Raw genomic sequence first — 18,441 nt, 5'->3', positions numbered from 1 at the left:
GCACAAAGTGAAAGACTACAAGCCTTAAGCAAAAGAGCTCGGGGACAGTGTCCCGGCCCTGAGTTCAAGCCCCACAAATGACCAAAAACAAGTGAAGTCAACTCTTGAGATTAAAAGCATCTGACCTGATCCTAACTCCCAGTTCCAGGTATCAATAAAATGAATAAAACATTAATAGGTTAGAGAAAATTCGGGATTCATTTGTCACAGAAAGGAGAAAATGTAAGGTTACTATGGGTCTGTATAGTTCTGCTCTATCTACTTTGTCTCAACATAAGGCTAAAAATAGTTGTTTTTCACACCAACTAAATTTGCTCCTCTGAGAGCTAGGCAAAAAAATGAGTCCAGGACAGACAGTGAGAAGTTGGGACTCTTTCTGAAAAGTCAACCCTAGCTACCCAGCAGACTGAGATCTAGAAACACTAAAGTATGTAGACTAGAAACGAGAAAATCCAAGCAGACAAATGCCTACTTTTACAACATAAATTTCAGCAAGAGGCTGAATGAACTAAAAAAAAAAAATCAACTGCCTTCTAATATAACAGTATTAACCTGGGGGCTGGGAAGGTGGCTCAGTGGTAGAGTGCTTGCCTTGCATGCCTGATGCCCTGGGTTCAATTCCTCAGCACCACATAATCATCCTAGCTACCCAGGTGGCTGAGATCTGAGGATCGCGGTTCAAAGCCAGCCCGAGCAGGAAAGTGGTGAGAGTCTTCAATTGATCAGAAAAAGCCAAAAGTGGCTCTGTGGCTCAAGTGGTGGAGGGCTAGCCTTGAGCACAAAGAGGCTCGGGGACTGCGCCCAGGCCCAGAGTTCAAGCCCCACCTCCGACCAAAAACAAAAAACAAATACAAAAAAAAAAGAATGCCACCCTCCACTGGACATTGATCAAGACGAACCAAGCATCTCAACGGCAGCGATGGGAGGGAGGGAACAAGTGGGAAAGAGGGAACAGCTGATGCTATGCAAAAGGGAAGGAATGTACCTATGGCCCGATGTGGAGGAAATAACTGTATGGTCGAAAGCTCCTAGAACTTTATAGACCACAATAGACAATCTGCCCCATGAAGGTTAGAATGTGTTCGTGACTTTAAGCATCACTATCCCACAATGCTGTGAAATTTGTGAAATTATGTAATCACTTAATCACAATAAAGCATTTGAAAAAGGAAAAAGAAAGAAGGCCACCCCAACCACTCACCAGACAGTCACCTCTAAACCCAAAGCCCCGGAGCTCCCTCAGCCCTGCAGGTAGCACAAGCTGATGAATTTGCCAACAGTAACAGCAGTTTAGGAAGATGAATCACGGGACGTGAATTAACCTCAGGTGTCACTGGTCACGTCTCCTGAGAGCCAGACGGTGCAGCACTGGCCGGAAGGCAGCCTGGGCTGGCGCTCGGAATGGAACTTTTTTCCAGTTAAGATGAATGGGTGGAAGAAAGTAAACCCCAGTGCAAAAAAGGATTACAAGGGAGATGCAAGCAGTGAGTAGGATTTTTTAAAGGACGACCACCCCCTTCCTCTCCTTCTCGGGGACCAGTGCTGTGTCAGCCCGTTTGCAGTGTTCCGTGCTGTCTTGGTGCCAGTCCTGTGGACTGAACTAATAAAGCTCGAGGGCTCTTCCTTTTGCTCCAGGCTCGTGCTCGACTTAAGCCACAGCTCAGCCTGCAGCTTTTTAGTGGTTAATCATGTGAGCAGTCACACAGACTTTCCTGCTGGGCAGGCCCTGAAGGGGGGTCTCAGCCTCCCAAGCTGCTAGGATGACAGGCGTGAGCCACCAGTGTGACTGGACAGCTGTTTTTTGTTTTTTTTTTGGGGGGGGGTCCGTTCGTGGGGCCTGAACTCTGGGCCTGGGCGCTGTCCCTCAGCTCTTCTGCTCAAGGCTAGCGCTCTACCACTTGAGCCACAGCACCACTTCCGGCTTTTTTCTTTTTGCTTATGTGGTGCTGAGGAATCGAACCCAGGGCCTCAGGCATGCAAGGCAAGCGCTCTACCACTGAGCCACCTTCCCAGCCCCAGCTGTTTTTGCTTTTAAGCAAGGGACATAAACTAATGACTTTTCCAAATAAAGACTCAAAAGGAAGAAATAAAGGGCAGGATGGGGGAAGGTGGGGAGAGAAACAGGCACAAGAAAAATCTACTTAGGGCAAAGAAAGCAAAAAGTACAGATGAGGAAGACAGTGAGGAAACCCGCGGCATACAGGCTCTAGCCGCCAGCAATGGGATCAGGAGGCAAAGTCAACAGCACTTCACCCTGGCTAAGCAGAAAGGCTGCAACGATTTCCTGCGTCTTCCACCTTACTTCAAGTGAAAGCCCCGCACCTAGTTCTCAAATGAACAAAGGCTCCCCGCACCAACCTGCCCTCCTCCACCGCTGTCCACCCCAACAGCTCCACTCCCCTGGAAAGTCACTTTCCCCCTTCCTCTCCCTGGACCTCACAACCCCGGGCCTGGAGGCACACCGACGCCTTCGCCTGACCGAGGTTTCTAGTTCCCAACCTTCAATCTGGGTCACCTTAAAGTCCTACCCATCTCCTCCTAAATGCCCACAAGCTTCTCAAATTTCACCTATCTCCAATTGTGCCCTTGTCCTTATTTCTGACACAGAGGGTAACTGCCAATCACTAGAGCCTGGGTTCTGGACGCAGCCTTCCTGCGTCTGATCACACTTCCAGCTGTGCCTCCTTCCCATGTACAGCGCAGCAGCGCCGCCCTGGGGCCTGCTGTGGAGGACTCTCGCCGAGGCGGAGCACTGGCCAAGAGCCCCCTGTCTCAGGGTCATCCTTCCTCATGCCCTGTGACAGCAGAGCTACATCCCGTTCCTGGGCTGGAAGGTGGCTCAGGGGTAGAGCGCTTGCCTCCCGTGCAGGAGGCCCTGGGTTCCATTCCTCAGCACCACATACACAGAAAAAGCCAAAAGTGGCGCTGTGGCTCAGGTGGTAGAGCGCTGGCCTTGAGCTGAAGGGCTGAGGGACAGTGCCCAGGCCCAGAGTTCAGGCCCCACGACTGACAAAAAAAGAAAGAAAAATCCTGTTCCCCTAGCGCTCAGGCTCCAGAGACGACTACTTCCCTTTCTAAAAACCCCCGGCCGGGTCTGGTGTGGTCTAGATCTTGCTGGTGTCACTTTTCAGATGGGCTGTAAAAGATCTATCCACGGGGCACGGAGAGGCCGCCACTCTCCCAAGGGGGTGAAGAAAGGAGCCGGTTAGGAGAGGCCTGAGGCGGGACTTCAGAGGCTCCCCCAGTCGTACTTCCTCTCACTCTCCCAGAAAGCACCGACCCACCAGCAAAACCCAACCGCTTCCCAATCCTTTTCCCTTTACTCCCTCCTTTCCCCTTGCTCAGGATTTTTATGGCCCTATCTGCAGCATTCAAAACTCCTGTTCACTGGTCAAAGGCCTCAACCAATGGAATCCATGCCCTTGGAGCTCCCTCTCCCGCCCGCCACCCAATCAGGTGCCACTTCCTCAGGTTCCAGGCCTGGTCCTAGGGCTCCCTTCCCCTAGAAGGGGAAGCTCCCCACAAGCGGGCACTGTCTAAGAGTCCAATGTTTTCTACCTCAACACCAAGTGCAAGATTCAGCATGCGACAGACAGAGCCTCAATGTAACTGCTGACGTGACCCACCCAAACAATAGCCCGTCCAACAAAACCACACACCACTGTCAGCATGCTGCGCTGTCCACCTGTGAACACGCAGCAGCAGCTACCACGCTGAGCATTACTACCCAAGCCAAAGATTCTGCCTCTCGAGAAAAGCGTCACAGAAACAACCCTAAGACACTTTCAAATTACATCCAAAGCACTGCCAATACACGAAAGCCTCAGTACACTTTGAGCAAATGAGGTACTTCAACAGTTTTTACCTTCTCAAGCACACAGAGCTAACACTGCAATATCCTCAAGTGTACTGGAAAATGTATCTAGGTTTCAAAAATGTTATTTCAGGGCTGCGGTTGTAGTTCACTGATAAGAGTGCATGCTTAGTCTGTGCAAGGCCCCAACACCTACAAAAGTAAAGAAAAACCTTATTTCAGGTAATACCTGTAACCCTTGCTACTCAGGAGGCTGAGATCTGGGACAGAGGCCATAAGCCAGTCTGGGCAGGAAAGCCTGGGGGACTCTTATCTCCAATTAACCACCAAATAAACCAGAAGTGGAAATAAGACTCCATGGCAGAGCACCAGCCTTGAATAATAAAGCTCAGGGACAACTCCCAGGCCCTGAGTTCAAGCCCAGGACTGGCACCAAGGAAAAAAAAAGTTCCAAAAATAAAAACCAGAAGAAAAGCTGGACTTTAAAAAACCAATCAAGAGCTGGGTGCCGGTGGCTCACGCCTGTAGTCCTTGCTACTTACTCAGGAGGCTGAGATCTGAGGATCGAGGTTCAAAGCCAGCCCAGGCAGGAAACTCCTTGAGACTCTGATCTCCAATAAACCACTAGAAAACTGGAAGTGGCGCTGTGGCTCAAGTGGTAGAGCGCTCGCCTTGAGCTGAAGAGCTGAGGGACAGTGCCCAGGCCCTGAGTTCAAGCCCCACAAACAAAAAACCCAAAAACAACAAAAAGAAAAACCAATCAAGAGCCGGTCTCCCGCCTGTCACCCGAGCTACTCAGAGGCCCAGATCTGCGGGTCACAGTTCGAAGCCAGCCAAGAGCAGCAAGGTTCCTGAGACTCTAACCTCCAGTAAACTTAGGAAAGCCACAAGTGGTGCTGTGGCTCAGCGGAGAGCACCGGCCCTGCGCGGAGGCGGCTCGGGACCGGCCCCCAACCGGCCCTAGGGGGTCAGCACCTGGCTGCGGGCCGGGGCCGCGTCCCTCCCCTGCGCGGCGGAGTCGCGGGCTGCGCGCCCGGGGGAGGGGCCCCAAGCCCCGCGCGCACCCCGGGATCGGGAGCGCACCCCGGGGGCTGGCGGGGCCCGGGGGTGGCGGGGCCCCGGGCTCTCCCCCCGGGAGGCCCGCAGAGGCGGCCCGGTCCCGTCCGGAGCTGCGGGAGCGCGCTGCGGGGCGGGGACGGCCTGACGCCGGGCAAGTGTGCACACGCACGCGCGCACACACGCACGCACACGGGGGGGCATCTCACGGGGGGGGGAGCGTCGTGCCCTTGAGGGTCAGCAAGAAGCCGCTGCCTGGGGCTCCTCTGGCTGCTTTCCTGGTGAGCGTGTGAAGGCCCGGGCCGGACCCCGGATGCCAGACCCCGGCACCCCCAGACCTCGGGCCCCCGGGACCTCAGGACTCTGGGACCCCGCACCCTTGACCCCGGGACCCCCGGGATCCCTGACCCCGAGGTCCCCGCCCCCTTGACCCCGGACCCCCGGAGGCGGCCGGGGCGGCCTCGGCCCGGCGCTGGCCCCCGCCCCGCCCCGCCCCCTCTGACACCGCTCGGGATCCGCGCGGCGGCGGCGGCGGCGGCGGCGCTCTCGGGAAGCAGCTCCCGGCCCCGGCCCCGGCCCCGAGGCGGCTGCGACCCGAATTACGGCCGGGGCGCCCTGGCGGGGCCCGGCCCGGGGGGCTGAGGGAGGCCGGGGGGAGGCGGGACCCCCGCTCGGGAGGCCCGCGGCGCGCGGTACCGCGGCGGCGCCCGCCGAGGGTGCGAGCGGCTCGCGGGCGGCCCCGGGGCCCCGAGTTCGAGCCCCAGGCCCGGCCCCGGAGCGGCGCGGGCTGGCGGGGCGCGCTCCCCGGCCCCGGGTCCCCGCCCGAGGCCGCGATCCCGCCCCGGCCCCGGGCCCCGCCCGCACCCCGGGCCCCGCGCCCGCCGCGCACGGCCGAGGCCCCGCAGGCCGCTCGGCCCGCGCCCCACGGCGGCGGCGGCCCGCGAGGCCTCGGGACCCGCCGCGGCGCCCCGTGCGGGCCAGGCCGTCGCAGGGCGCCCGCCCCGCCGCCAGGGCCGCCGGCCCGCCCCGGCCGCGGCGAGGTTACCTTCGAACCGGCCTTCTGCGACCCGCCTGGCGTCTTGTCCGCCATCTTGCGCCGCGCTCCTCCTTCGGCGGCGGCGGCAGCGCGGGCGAGCCGAGCCCCGAGCGCGCCGATCGCCCGGCGGGAGCCCGCCAGGGCCCGGCCACGCCCGCTCAATCGAACGCCGAGCGCGCGCGCGCGCACGCGCCGGCCGCGCCGCGGCCCACGTGACTTCCGGCGCCGCCCCGGCCCGGGCCCCGCCCACCCGCCGGCCTTCCGGCGCGCGCGCGGCGACGCGGCCGGGCGCAGGGACGGCGGCTGCGCTGGCCGTGGCCGGGGGCCGGGGCGGGGTGGGGGGAGCGCGGTGGGGACGAGGCCGGGCGCTCCGCCGCTTGAGCCACGGCGCCACTTCCGGCTTTTTGCTGGCTCCGGGGCTGGCTTTGAACCGGGGTCCCCGGAGGGGAGGCTGGCCGGGAGGGTCACGTGGCAGGCCCCCCCCCGCACGCACACAGGGAGCGGAAGTGGTTGTGCGGCCTCAGTGTGCACTGATCGCGCGAGGTGGGGACGGGGGGGGGGGTCAGGTCCCGAGTTCGAGTCCCGCCCGGGGACGGCGCCCACGGCTGCCCTGCCCTCGAACTCAGGGCCCCGGCGTCGCTGCCTCTGGAGCGTCCTTGGCCCCAGGCGGGGCTGCGCTACCCCTTGAGCCGCAGCCACACACTGGCGGCTCTTTCTGGGTGGTTCTTTGGTCTTTCCTGCCCAGGCTGGCTTCGAACTGTGATCCTCAGATCTCAGCCTCCTGAGTGGCTGGAAGTACACGTGTGTGTCAGAAATGTCCAGTTGCAGAATCAGAAGGAAACGGGAAAAATACAGCAGAGAGGCCCATCAGCTGCGCTGGACATTCACGAAAGTGAAGTAAGCAACTCAAGGGCAGCGATGGGAGGGAGGGAATGAGAGAGAAAGGGGGAACAGCTGACACTCAGCAAAAGGAAAGAAATGTACCTAACACCCCATTTGGAAAAAATAGTTTTAATGTCAATGCGCCTCGTGAAGGTTAAAAAGTGTTTGTGACTTTTAACTATCACTATGCCACAATACTGTGAGTTTTGTGAAATCTATGTAATCACTTAATCTCAATAAAAATTATTTTTTAAAAATGTCCAGCTCAAGATTAACAGTAGTGCTGTGAAGTCACTCAACAATGTAAGTACTGATACAAGAACCAGTGTGATACTTCGGTCTAGAAACCTAGAGTGTGTGATAGTTACCGGGATATTAGCAAGTTGAGTCTAGGGTAGAAGCAGAAAGCCTTACTATTGCTTTTCTACTACTACTCACGGTCTTTACTGTTGGAAGTACAGATTGGTTTGCCATTCTGCAGAGTGATTTGGTGCTCCAGGCAAATTAACTATCTTCATATTCTCCTATGACTCCAAAATTCTCTCCCTGACTCTACCTCCCATCCATCTTTCCCTGGGGGTTTATAAGGAAGAATTCATCATTTGTGGGAGGAGCAGCAAATACACTACATGGAGTATTATGCAACAGTTAAAACGGTGGGTTAAATGTGCACACAACAGTGTAAATTGATTTCAGTGGTATGTGCTGAATGAGAAGGAAAACAATGAGATAATATAGCATACCATTCAAATAAAAAATACATACACACAGAGCAAGCAATAAATCACATTTCATCAGAGCGGTACCAAGAGATATACATCAGGCATAATACAGTCGTTGCCTCTGGGAGAAGATTTAAAGGGAAATAGGGAAGAGATCACTGAATTATTTAATAATCAGTCATTCACAAGAGGAACAGGACAGCACATCCTGAAGGGAAGAGTACGATAAAAGCGCCATACTTCAGGAGCAGAGAGACAAGAAAACCACAATGGCTCCACCTCTGTCCCTTCCTGAACTCCTGTTTCCTGGTCATTATAAAGTCAACTCCAGGAAAGGACCAACTAGGAAAACCGAAGGGCTAAGCCAGGATGAAGTCACAGTGTAGGGTCACCTCTCCCCGCAAAAGGCCCGAAGTGCAGCTCCAATACCAACTTTGAAAAGGCCAAGAGAGAGAGCCGAGTTCAAGCACCAGCACAAAGGAAAAAAAAAAACAAGATGAGGTAGGATGTTTGTGATACTTCATATATAGGTTTTCTGTTTTTTGTGTTTTTTGTTGTTTGTGATGGGTCTTGAACTCTGGGCCTGGGCACTGTCCCTCAGCTCTTCAGCTCAAGACAAGCACTCTACCACTTGAGCCACAGCACCACTTCCGATTTTCTGGTGGTATATAGTTTTAGAACTTGAAGTTTGCAACGAATTTTCAGAGGTTTTTGCTCAGGCTGAGTATAGATTAACTATTTTCTTTTGCCACCAGAGGGCAGCTCGTACTTGGGTGATTTTCCACCCCTTTTAATTCTGTGTAATCAAATATGTATTTCAAGACTGTGAGAGAATAAAAGGGGTGTAGGTTTTTTATGTAACCATTTTAGAAAAACAAGCTTTCACTTGCGTAATTTATCAGATTTACTTTTAAAGGGAGGAGCAAGAGAGAATCTCTGCAATCTAAAGCCTGGTAAATCCAGATGCCGTCCTTGTGCGATCAAATGCATGCATGAAACTTTCTCTTGGGCTCTGAAGTGGGCAGGGAGAAGTCTGACCCGCTCGTAAATAAAAACGTCGTAGCCCCAAAGAAGAGCTGCAGTGGGGCATGAAAGAGGGACTCTGTAGAACCATGCTCGGGGGCAAATGCCTCTTTAAACATCTTTCACTTATTTTCATTTGCTTTCAGATATGTAAATATCTTTGTCTGTGGTAGTGCAAGGACTCTACCATTTGAGCTACACGCCCAACCTTGTGTGTGTGTGTGCGCGCACGCGCTCGTGCACACGCGTGCGCTCGTGCACACGGGTGCTCATTTTTCAGGTAGTGTCACATTTTTGCCCAGGGCTGACTTGAACTGCTCTCCTCCCAGGTAGCCTTCCCAGGGAGCTGAGATTATAGACAGACGTGAACCTCCATGCTGGGCTTGGTTGTTGACATGGTATTGCCTTCCACCCGGACACACCGAAGTCCTGAGTAGCTGGGATTACAGGTGTGAGCCACAGCGCCTGGCTAGACCCCCCTCCTTTTTTATTTTTTTGTCAGTTATGAGGCTTGAACTCTGGGCTTGGGCTTTGTCCCTCAGCTCTTCAGCTCAAGGTGAGCACTCTACCGCTTGAGCCACAGCGCCGCCACTTCCGGGTTTTCTAGTGGTTTACTGGAGATCAGAGTCTCACAGACTTTCCTGCCCAGGCTGGTTTTAAACCCCGATCTTCATTCAGATCTCAGTCTTCTGAGTAGCTAGGATGACAGGCGTGAGCCATTGAAACCCAGCCTGAGATCTTGAAAACACCTAGCATTGCTTTTTTTTAAAAAAGAAAGTGAGGGAGAATGGGGGGGAGGAAGGCGGCTCAGTGGTAGAGTGCTCACCTAGCACACATGAAGACCTGGGTTCGATTCTTCTGTGTCAGACAGAAAAAGCCAGAAGTGGTGCTGTGGCTCAAGTGGTAGAGCACTAGCCTTGAGCAAGAGGCTCAGGGACAGTGCCCAGGCCCTGAGTTCAAGCCCCAGGACTGGCCCCCCCAAAAAGTTACTCAATTCTTTTGGGTGCATGAGTGGGAAAAATACTGGACTTCTCTGTTCCAAGGGCTTCTGTGTCCCACTGCCTTGCTGGGCCACCTTGGGGGCTCCACCGCCGCCACCGTGGCCCTAAACGTGATTAACAACATCCTGTAGTTTTGGGGAACCTGAGTTTTTGAAGAAATACAAATTAATTCCCTAAACGCCTTGTGCTTTGTTCTCTTCCCAACATTATCTATTTTTTTAAAAAATATCTGTCATCCCTTTTCTGTTATAAAGGAATTTAGCGCCGCTGGAGGAATTAATTTGTCTGACTAATGGATATCAAATGATCACAGCTCCATTTAATGTTGTAGACCACAGCTCAACGGGGCCATTAACAAATGCGCTTGCTTCGGCGTTAATCCCGCGGTGCTGTGCTGGTCACGGGACCTGCTGCTCTGTGGTTCCTCACGAGCTTACCCTACCGACCAGCAGAGAAGCAACAAACAAGTTCACAAATGCGTTCGTGTGAGTTTTTGATCCTCCCCTGCACACCCAGAATAATAGATCAGGGACAGGTGCACCTCAAGACGCTTGCCTTTTCTTCTTCTAGGCTTGGAAAGTTTTGGAAGTGTTTTGATCATGGTACGAACATTCAGCAAGTAGCTGCTATGCGATGGGGCTGAGGGCAGCTCCTGCCAGCACCGCCCCTGCCCTGGCAGGAGAGAGACTAATAAGTATGTGTGTGCTACCTAAGGAGTTGTCCGCGTCAGGTAGTGAAAGTGCGAAAAGATGAGGGCGGCAGGCAGCGCGTGGAGGCTGTCCTTTTAGACAGGGCGGGCCACAGTGTCCCGGGAGGTGGTGATGCTGGACACAGGCAGAAGGGACACTGCAAGGCGATCAGCTGAAGCAATGAGGAGCAGCCAGTGCGAGGGTCCTGGGGTAGCTGCCAGTTCATCAATGAGTCAGGGAGAGAGGCGGACTGCGCATGCCTTAGGGAAAGCGTGGTCGGCACAGCCAAGGCGCCCTTGAGCCACCAAGCCTGGTAGAGCCCGTGCGGCCTCCAAAGTCTGTCCTGGTGGCACAAACTGGGGACTCGGAGCAGCGACAGGAAGGCTGGTACCAGGGAAGAGGAGAGAGGACTCCTTCCCATCCCTCAGTAGGGGCAATTTTCTGCCTCCTCTAGGAGGCTGGGGTAGGTAGAGTCTCAAGTCACCTCATCCCTGACACTCTTATCTCCAATAAACCAGCAAAAAGGCTAGAAGGGAAGCCGGGTGGGCGCCGGTGGCTCACGCCTGTCACCCAGCTACTCTGGAGGCTGAGACCTGAGAATGGGTTCAAAGCCAGAGGGGGGGGGGGGGGAGGAGGAGGAAAGCCTGGGGTGCTGGGAAGCTTTCCCAGCTGCTTCTTGGGTGCAAATGCATTTGTCCCAGGGGAAGCCACTGATAATAAGCTCCGGGGTGCTGATCTGCCCTCTGCACTCACATCACTGCTTCTCAAACTAAAAACAAGGCCGCTTCCCAAGCAGCAGCCAGGTGGCCTCTCCCCGAGGCTGTGGCTGTGCGCGAGGCTGCTGTGCGTGAGGCTGCTCTGCTGTGCGTGAGGCGGCGTAGATCGAGGGGCTGGGCCTTTTGAAAGAAGAGAACTCGGGCAGAAATGGGAGATGCGGCTGACTGACTGAAGGCGCCGACACTGGGGGCTCACCCGGTGTGAGTGTGAACACTGGGTGCCCACCCCACACCCCTCTCCAACGACGGAGACGCAGGACGCGCCAGGACAGTGGCCTGTCAGCACACAGCTTTCCTCCAGCCTCCGTGCTCCAAGTCACGCCTGTCATCCTAGCTCCTCAGGAGGCTGAGATCTGAGGACCGCAGTTCAAAGCCAGCCTGGGCAGCAAAGTCCAAAATATCTCCCAAATCCCAAAAGGTAGAAGTGGAGCTGTGGCTGCCTTGAGCCTGAGGGACAGCACCCGGGCCCGAATTCAAGCCCCAGTACTCACACACACACACACATCGCAGTGTTTAATTCCTCGTATCAGTCTTTCTGCTGGACTGAAATTTGAACTTGGGGCCTGATGTTTGCTGAGTAGCGACTCTACCACTTGAGCCACGCCTCCAACCATTTTTGCTGTAAATGCTTTACATATACAGCCTCCAGGTTCTGTCCCGGCTCACTCTGGCCTGGCAGTCGAGGTAATGGGAATATGCCACCATGCCTGGCTTTTTTGTTGCTGTTGTTGCCAGTCCTGGGGCTTGAACTCAGGGCCTGGGCCCAGCCCCTAGTGTTTCGTTTCTCAGTTTTTAGATAAAATATAAGACTTCGAGAGGTTATTTCCTTGGAAGACAGTGTATGATTAATAAAACGGCAACACCAAATTTGCTTTCTTTTATTAGTGGAGCAAGAAAACATAAATAACTTCTGTTTGGACAAGATGAACATCATCAAAGAAAACCAAGTTGAAAAAGCATTTGCGGGGCTGGGAAGGTGGCTCAGTGTAGTGCTCGCCTAGCATGCATGAAGCCCTGGGTTTGATTCCTCAGCACCACAGACACAGAAAAAGCTGGAAGTGGTGCTGTGGCTCAAGTGGTAGAGTGCTAGCCTTGAGCAAAAGAAGTTCACAAACAGTGCCCAGGCCCTGAGTTCAAGCCCTGGACTGACAAAGAAAAAAGAAGGAAGAAGGAAGGAGAGAAAGAGAAAGAAAGAAAAGAAAGAAAGAGACAGGGCATTTGCCGGTTGCTACGGCCTTGCGCATGGACTGGATTTTGCAGTCAGGACTTGGGTCTACCCAAGCCCAGGGCTTCCAGGGAGCTAGGAGAAGCGCGCTGTGGCTCAGGGCACGGGCTGGCTCGTGCTCCTGAACCCAGGCCCCAGCTCGCCCAGGCCAGGCCTGTGGCTGGGGTTCTCCGGCAGCAGGCCCTGCTCCAGTCACGAGCTCGGTCTGTCTCCCAGCACACACACCTGCGGGTGACGGCAGCCACCCCGCAGTCTCTATCTGCCTTGCCAGACAGAATGCCAGCCAGACAAAATGCCAGCGCTGCCAACAGTGCACAGCGGTCGGCTGTGAAAACCAGCCTGTGAGGACCCAGGCAAGAATTCCAGATCTCAATTGTGAGAATGAAATAAATTCTTTCAGGTTGGTGGTAAGTAAGGAAAAGCTATAGCGCTGTCCCCATTGATTAACACCCTGTATGTAGTTTTGCTGTTTCCTGAGTTCCCGTGTGTGTGTGTGTGTGTGTGTGTGTATGTATGCACACGCGTGCGCACGCATGCGCGCACATGCATGTGTCAGTACTGGAGCTTGAACTCTGGGCCTAGGCGCTGTCCCTCAGCTCTTCAGCTCAAGGCTAGCGCTCTACCACTTGAGCCACAGCACCACTTCTGGCTTTTTCTTTTCTTTTTTTTTTTTTTCTTTTTTTCAATAACTTCTGGCTTTTTCTGCTTATGTGGTGCTGAGGAATCAAACCCAGGGCCTCAGTCATGCAAGGCAAGCACTCTACCACTGAGCCACCTTCCCAGCCCTAGCGAGTTTTTCTATTCTCACATTCAGTTAATTCTACTTCTTTGCTTGAGGCGACTTTCCTATTATACTTTTCCCAATTATATAATTAGCTGCTTATGAAGCAAAGAGGGAATTAGATCCTAAGACCAACAATTTTCACATGCTCGGGTTGTTTATAGACTCAAAAATACCAACCTTTTTTTTCTGAGTTGTCCAGCATTCAGACTTAGAAATCCTAAACTTGAATGAAATCCTTAACTCTCCCTTAAAAAAAAATCTATTTAAATAACTTCAGTAAAACTGCTTTATATTAAAAAGAATCCACAAAGCAAAAATGTATGATAGAGGTCAGAAAGACACTGTGCCCAAGTTTACCTTTGGCCGGATTATGTAAGCGTTTGTCAAATCAATGACTAGTGGAAATTATTTCAGACAGAAACTTCTAAGGACACTGTGAACGTTTTCTAGACTTTGGTAATATCCATTGGTATGGGGTTATAACTAAATAACCCCATCCATAACGCAAATCCACCCTGACCTGCTGTCGGGGGGCTCTTCCTTAACCCACTTGCGGGGTGTGCCTTGGGACCAGGGGAGTCTTTATGTTCACAGTAAACCAAGAGAAATGTAAAACCCTGAACACTCCCTTCCGTGATGGAAGTGTCTCCCCTACCAGCCCTCCTCCGGCCAGGCGGGATGCTTTCTAGTTTCAGGAGAACAGCCGGCAGCAGCCTGGTTGGGTCACAGCTCTGCCCTGCGCCACCAAACCGGCTTCTTTGGGGCCCTGCTGTCTTCTGCTTGCTGCTCTGCAAAATGGGTAAACACCACAAGGACTTGACAACTGTGAGGACAGACGGACCCAAGGACTTAACTGTGAGGGCAGACAGACACAATGGACAACCGTGAGGACAGACGGACACAAGGACTTAACTGTGAGGACAGACGGACACAAGGGCAACTGTGAGGACAGATGGACCCAATGACTGGATAACCGTGAGGACAGACGGACACAAGGACAACCGTGAGGACAGATGGACACAAGGACTTGACCACCGTGAGGGCAGACAGACAGGAGGACAGCCATGAGGACGGAGGGACAGGCCAGGACTCATGCCCCGCAGGCGGGCGGGCGGCCGGGCAGGGGGTCCCTGCGCTGGGTCAGGGCTTTGCTCTTCTCCTGTGTTCTGCACTGTTCGTTTCTGCCTCTGCCTCTCCACACCCCAGCGAGCGGCTCCGCAGCCACCGCCCGGCCCGGCCGCTGCCTAAGCCAGACACCGGGTTCTACCAAGCCAGGGCTCCTCCCCCTCCCTCCCCCTCCCTCCTGCTCCCTCCTCCTCCCCTGCTCCCTCCTGCTCCCCCCATTTCCTCTGCTCCCTCCTCCCCCCTCCTCCCTCCCCTCCCTCCTCCCTCCCCTCCTCCCTCTTCTCCCCCCTCCCCTCCTCCCTCCCCTCCCCCTCCCCCTACAAAGCACCTGCACCCGCGGCATCTTCTCCCCATTGAGTCCGCGCTCGCGGGCTCCGCTCCGGGGTTGCATGGATTACTGTTATTGGTGGAATTATTGGTATCAGTGTTGATGAAGACGCGGGGCTCGGGACCGCCGAGGATGGCCGCCGAAGGACGCGCGGCGGGTGCGCGGGGAGGACAAGGGGAGGACACGGGGAGGACGCGGGGGGACGCGGGGAGGACGCGGGGAGGACGCGGGGAGGACACGGGGGGGGACACGGGGAGGACGCGGGGGGGGGGAGACAGGGGGAGGGGGAGGGCGCGCCCGCAGGCGCAGAGGGGACCCCGAGGCTGGCGGCGGAGGCCGATCGCGGGGCGCAGAGCAGACCCCGGGGCTCGAGGCCGATCGCGGGGCGCAGAGCAGACCCCGGGGCTCGAGGCCGATCGCGGGGCGCAGAGCAGACCCCGGGGCTCGAGGCCGATCGCGGGGCGCAGAGCAGACCCCGGGGCTCGAGGCCGATCGCGGGGCGCAGAGCAGACCCCGGGGCTCGAGGCCGATCGCGGGGCAGAGCGGGACCCCGGGGCTCGAGGCCGATCGCGGGCCGGGCGGGGGGCACGGAGGCTGCGGAGGTGTCGGACAGAAAACGGGGGCCACCGAGGCTGGGCGGGGAGGGGAGGGGGGGCAGTTAGCGCGTCTCCAAGGCCTCCCCCCGCTCCCCCCTCCGGAACCTTCTGGAACGCCCCGCGTGGGGTGGGCGCGTTCGGAACCCCCACCCCGGCCCCGCCCCCTCCATCCTTAACGGCGCGGGGCGCGGGCGGCGTCCCGGGGATCGGCCGCACCGCACCGCACCGCACCGCACCGGGTGCGCTCCCCCCCGCCCCGCCCCGCCCCGCCGCGCCGCGCGCGCCCCCGCTCACCGCCGCCCCGTGTCTCTCCAGGCGCCCGGTGAAGCCGGAGGAGCGGCGGCCGCGGGAGGAGGCGGAGGCGGCGAGGCCGGGCGGCCCATGGCGCGGCGCGCGCAGCCCCGGGCGCGGGCGGCCCCGGCGGCCCCGGCGGCCCCGGCGGCCCCGGCGGCCCCGGCCCCGGCCCCGGCCGCGCTGCTCCGCTGGGACCAGGTCCCCGAGGACTTCGTGGAGCGCTTCATCCTGTCCGGCTACCGGCGGCCGCCCAGCTCGGCGCGCGAGTGCCTGGCGTCGGTGCTGCGGCCCACCAACGAGACGCTCAACTTCTGGACGCACTTCATCCCGCTGCTGCTCTTCCTCGGCCGCTTCGGCCGCCTGCTGCTGCTGGGCCCCGACGCGGCCGACCCGGCCTCGGCCGCGGCGCCCGAGCCGCTGCCCTTCCACCACCCCGGCCTGCTGCCGCTCTGGTGCTACGCCTCGGGCGTGCTGCTCACCTTCGCCGCCAGCTGCGCCGCGCACGCCTTCGGCAGCGCCTCGCGGCGCCTGCGCGCCGCGCTCTTCTACCTGGACTACGCCTCCATCAGCTACTACGGCTTCGGCAGCACCGTGGCCTACTACTACTACCTGCTGCCGGGGCTGCGGCTGCTGGACGCGCGCGCGCTCGCGCCCTACGTGCGGCAGCGGCTGGGCTGGCGCGTGGACTGCGCGCGCGCGCTCGCCGCCTACCGCGCGCTGGTGCTGCCCGTGGCCTTCGCGCTGGCGGTGGGCTGCACGGCCGCCTGCTGCCAGAGCCGCGCGCGCCCGGCGGCGGGGGCGGCGGGCGCGGCGGGCGCGCGCGCGCACCCGGCGGCGCTGCGCACGCTGGTGTTCGCGCTGCCGCTCAGCCTGGCCTGCCCCATCGCGCTCGAGGGCGCGCTCTTCGACCTGCGCGCGCGCGACCCCGCGCTCTTCCTGCGCTTCCACCGCCGCTACCTGTGGCTGGCGGTGGCCGCCTTCTTCAACGTCAGCAAGATCCCCGAGCGCCTGCAGCCCGGCCTGTTCGACGTGGTGGGCCACAGCCACCAGCTCTTCCACATCTTCACCTTCCTCAGCATCTACGACCAGGCGCACTACGTGGAGGACGGCCTGCGCCGCTCGCTGCGCCGCGCCCCGCCGCCCGGCGGCGCGCCCACCTTCGCGGGCACCGTGGGCGCCATGCTGCTGCTGCTGCTCTGCCTCGGCCTGGTGGTGCGGAGGTTCCTGCGGCAGGGCGCGGCGCGGGCGCGGGCCGAGCGCTGCGGGGACAAGTGAAGCCGGGGCCGGGGGGGGGGGGGGGGGAGGGGGGGGCGGGGGAGGGCCGGCCCCGGGGTGCCCGCGCTGCCCCCTCCCCCCTCTGCAGGGCCGGGGGTGGGGGGCAAGGGGGTGAGATGGGGTCCCGCCTGTGCCCCCCTCTCTCCCTCCCTCCCTCCCTGCCCCCCTCCCTCTGCAGGGTCTGGAGGGTGAGTTGAGGGGTGACCTGTTCTGGGGTGCTCATCTGTGCCCCCCCTCTCCCTCCCTCCCTCCCTGCCCCCCTCCCTCTGCAGGGTCTGGAGGGTGAGTTGAGGGGTGACCTGCTCTGGGGTACCCATCTGTGCCCCTCTGTCTCTCTCTCTCTCTGGCAGGTTCTGGGGGTGGGGTGGGGAGGGGTGGCTTTTGGTTTTTACAAGAGGAAGGTGGGGGGGCTGCACAGGGACCCCCTCCCCCCAGTCCTCGTGGTGGGGTTGGAAGGAGAGAGGGGAGGACCAAGTGGTTCTCGCCCCTGGGGTGGCCAGCGGGAGTCAGGCCCGGCCAGCCCTCTTAGGGCAGCCGCTCTGTCTGGATGGCTCTCCAGTGACAAGTAGCCCGAAGGAGGGGGGGATCAGGTTATGGGGGTCAAGAGGAAAAGCAGCCAGCCCACTGGACCTCCTCTTGCAGGGCCCCTGTGTCCTCCCGAGGAACGCCCCCAGCCGTCCAAGAAGAAGGGAGCTCTGTCCGCAGAGAACCTCAGGGCTTTTCCCCTGCTAGAAAAACAAATGCATGGACCGTGAACCCAAGTCAATCATTGCAAAAAAGAAGAAAATGTTTCTCAGATGTTATTTAAACAATAGTAATAATAATATATACAGTGATTTGTTTGGCTTCATTCGTCAAGGCCTGTGATCACGCACCGGGTCCTCTCACCTAGTTTTGAACCTCTTGAGCCTTCAGCGAAGCTGCACATACTTGAACTTGGCCGGGAGAGAGGCAGCTCAAGTTCTCAGCTACTGTTTCCCAGCAGTGTTTCCAGAAGAGAGAGAGAGAGAGAGAGAGAGAGAGAGTGTGTGTGTGTGTGTGTGTGTGTGTGTGTGTGTGTGTGTGTGTGTGTGTCATGGATCCAACTGTGAAGGACTCCGCTGTAGGGATTCTGGGTAGACGATGGGTGAGGAGCTGGAATGTTCCTGTGAACGTTCACGTGTCCACACAACCCATCCTGCTTGTTGTTGTGTTTTGTTTTCCCATGTGTCTGTTTTGATTGTTTTTTCATCTTGCGCTCTTCTTCTCGAGTTGCCACTGGAATAAATGCACCTTTGGAAGCAATGCCCCAAATCACTGGTCCTCAGACAAGTTTGTTTGCACTGGGGAGATGGGCAGGAAGAAGTGGTTTGGTAGTGGTGGCAGTGGTGGTGGTGTTGGTTCCTTTTGATTTTTATTATGGCAAATCCGGAGTTGACATTCCACCCAAGATGGCAGGAGAAGATGGTGCTGGTTTTTAAACTTTGGCAAAAGCCTGGAAGTCACTCGCTTGTGAGCATTTATTTGGTCTTCCTGGCAAGAGAGGCGCAACCCGCCAGTGGGCCAGCCGTGGGTGGCGTGAGAGGTCACCAGTGCCATCTGCTCTTGCCCACACTACACAGGTCACACTGAGGAATACAATGATGACATCGTGGCACCATGAAGGGCAAGGGGCACAGGACCAAGGTTGTAGCTGAAAGCGTTGAGTAATTGGCAGTCACCCCCAATCCTTGAAAAACGTTTGCAAACCCCAAGATACCGCGTGGCCAGCTTGGCCTGTGTTTTGTGGTGGCGATAGTTTCTGGTCTTTGTTTTAAAGGTATTTTCTATGAACGT

General features: G+C 57.3%; 2 protein-coding genes across 4 annotated transcripts in view; one reads left to right on the top strand and one right to left on the bottom strand.

Annotated features, from left to right (window-relative positions):
* The window catches only part of U2surp (U2 snRNP associated SURP domain containing), a 38,580-nt gene extending 32,567 nt beyond the window's left edge, over positions 1-6,013 (bottom strand). For both annotated transcript variants that reach the window (XM_070005576.1, XM_070005577.1), the window contains exon 1: positions 5,916-6,013. In XM_070005576.1, coding sequence (XP_069861677.1) covers positions 5,916-5,960 — 45 coding nt within the window. In that variant the 5' untranslated portion in view covers positions 5,961-6,013. The remainder of the gene's footprint in view (positions 1-5,915) is intronic.
* A 6,387-nt stretch (positions 6,014-12,400) lies between these two features.
* Positions 12,401-16,628, top strand: Paqr9 (progestin and adipoQ receptor family member 9). 2 transcript variants are annotated; one of them, XM_070005574.1, is made up of 2 exons: positions 12,401-12,631; positions 15,373-16,628. In XM_070005574.1, the coding sequence occupies exon 2, from the start codon at positions 15,439-15,441 to the stop codon at positions 16,624-16,626; it is 1,188 nt and encodes a 395-aa protein (XP_069861675.1). In that variant the 5' UTR covers positions 12,401-12,631; positions 15,373-15,438; the 3' UTR covers positions 16,627-16,628. The 2 variants fall into 2 exon arrangements, with proteins under 2 accessions (XP_069861675.1, XP_069861674.1); XM_070005573.1 differs by lacking the exon at positions 12,401-12,631 and adding an exon at positions 14,457-14,618.
* The last annotated feature ends 1,813 nt before the right edge of the window (positions 16,629-18,441 follow it).

This window comes from Dipodomys merriami, unplaced genomic scaffold (assembly GCF_024711535.1).
Source record: "Dipodomys merriami isolate MVZ:Mamm:240054 unplaced genomic scaffold, mDipMer1.0.p SCAF_68, whole genome shotgun sequence".
Taxonomy (NCBI): domain Eukaryota; kingdom Metazoa; phylum Chordata; class Mammalia; order Rodentia; family Heteromyidae; genus Dipodomys; species Dipodomys merriami.
Note: the sequence above shows the minus strand (reverse complement) of the source record. Positions and strands in the feature narration are given on the sequence as shown.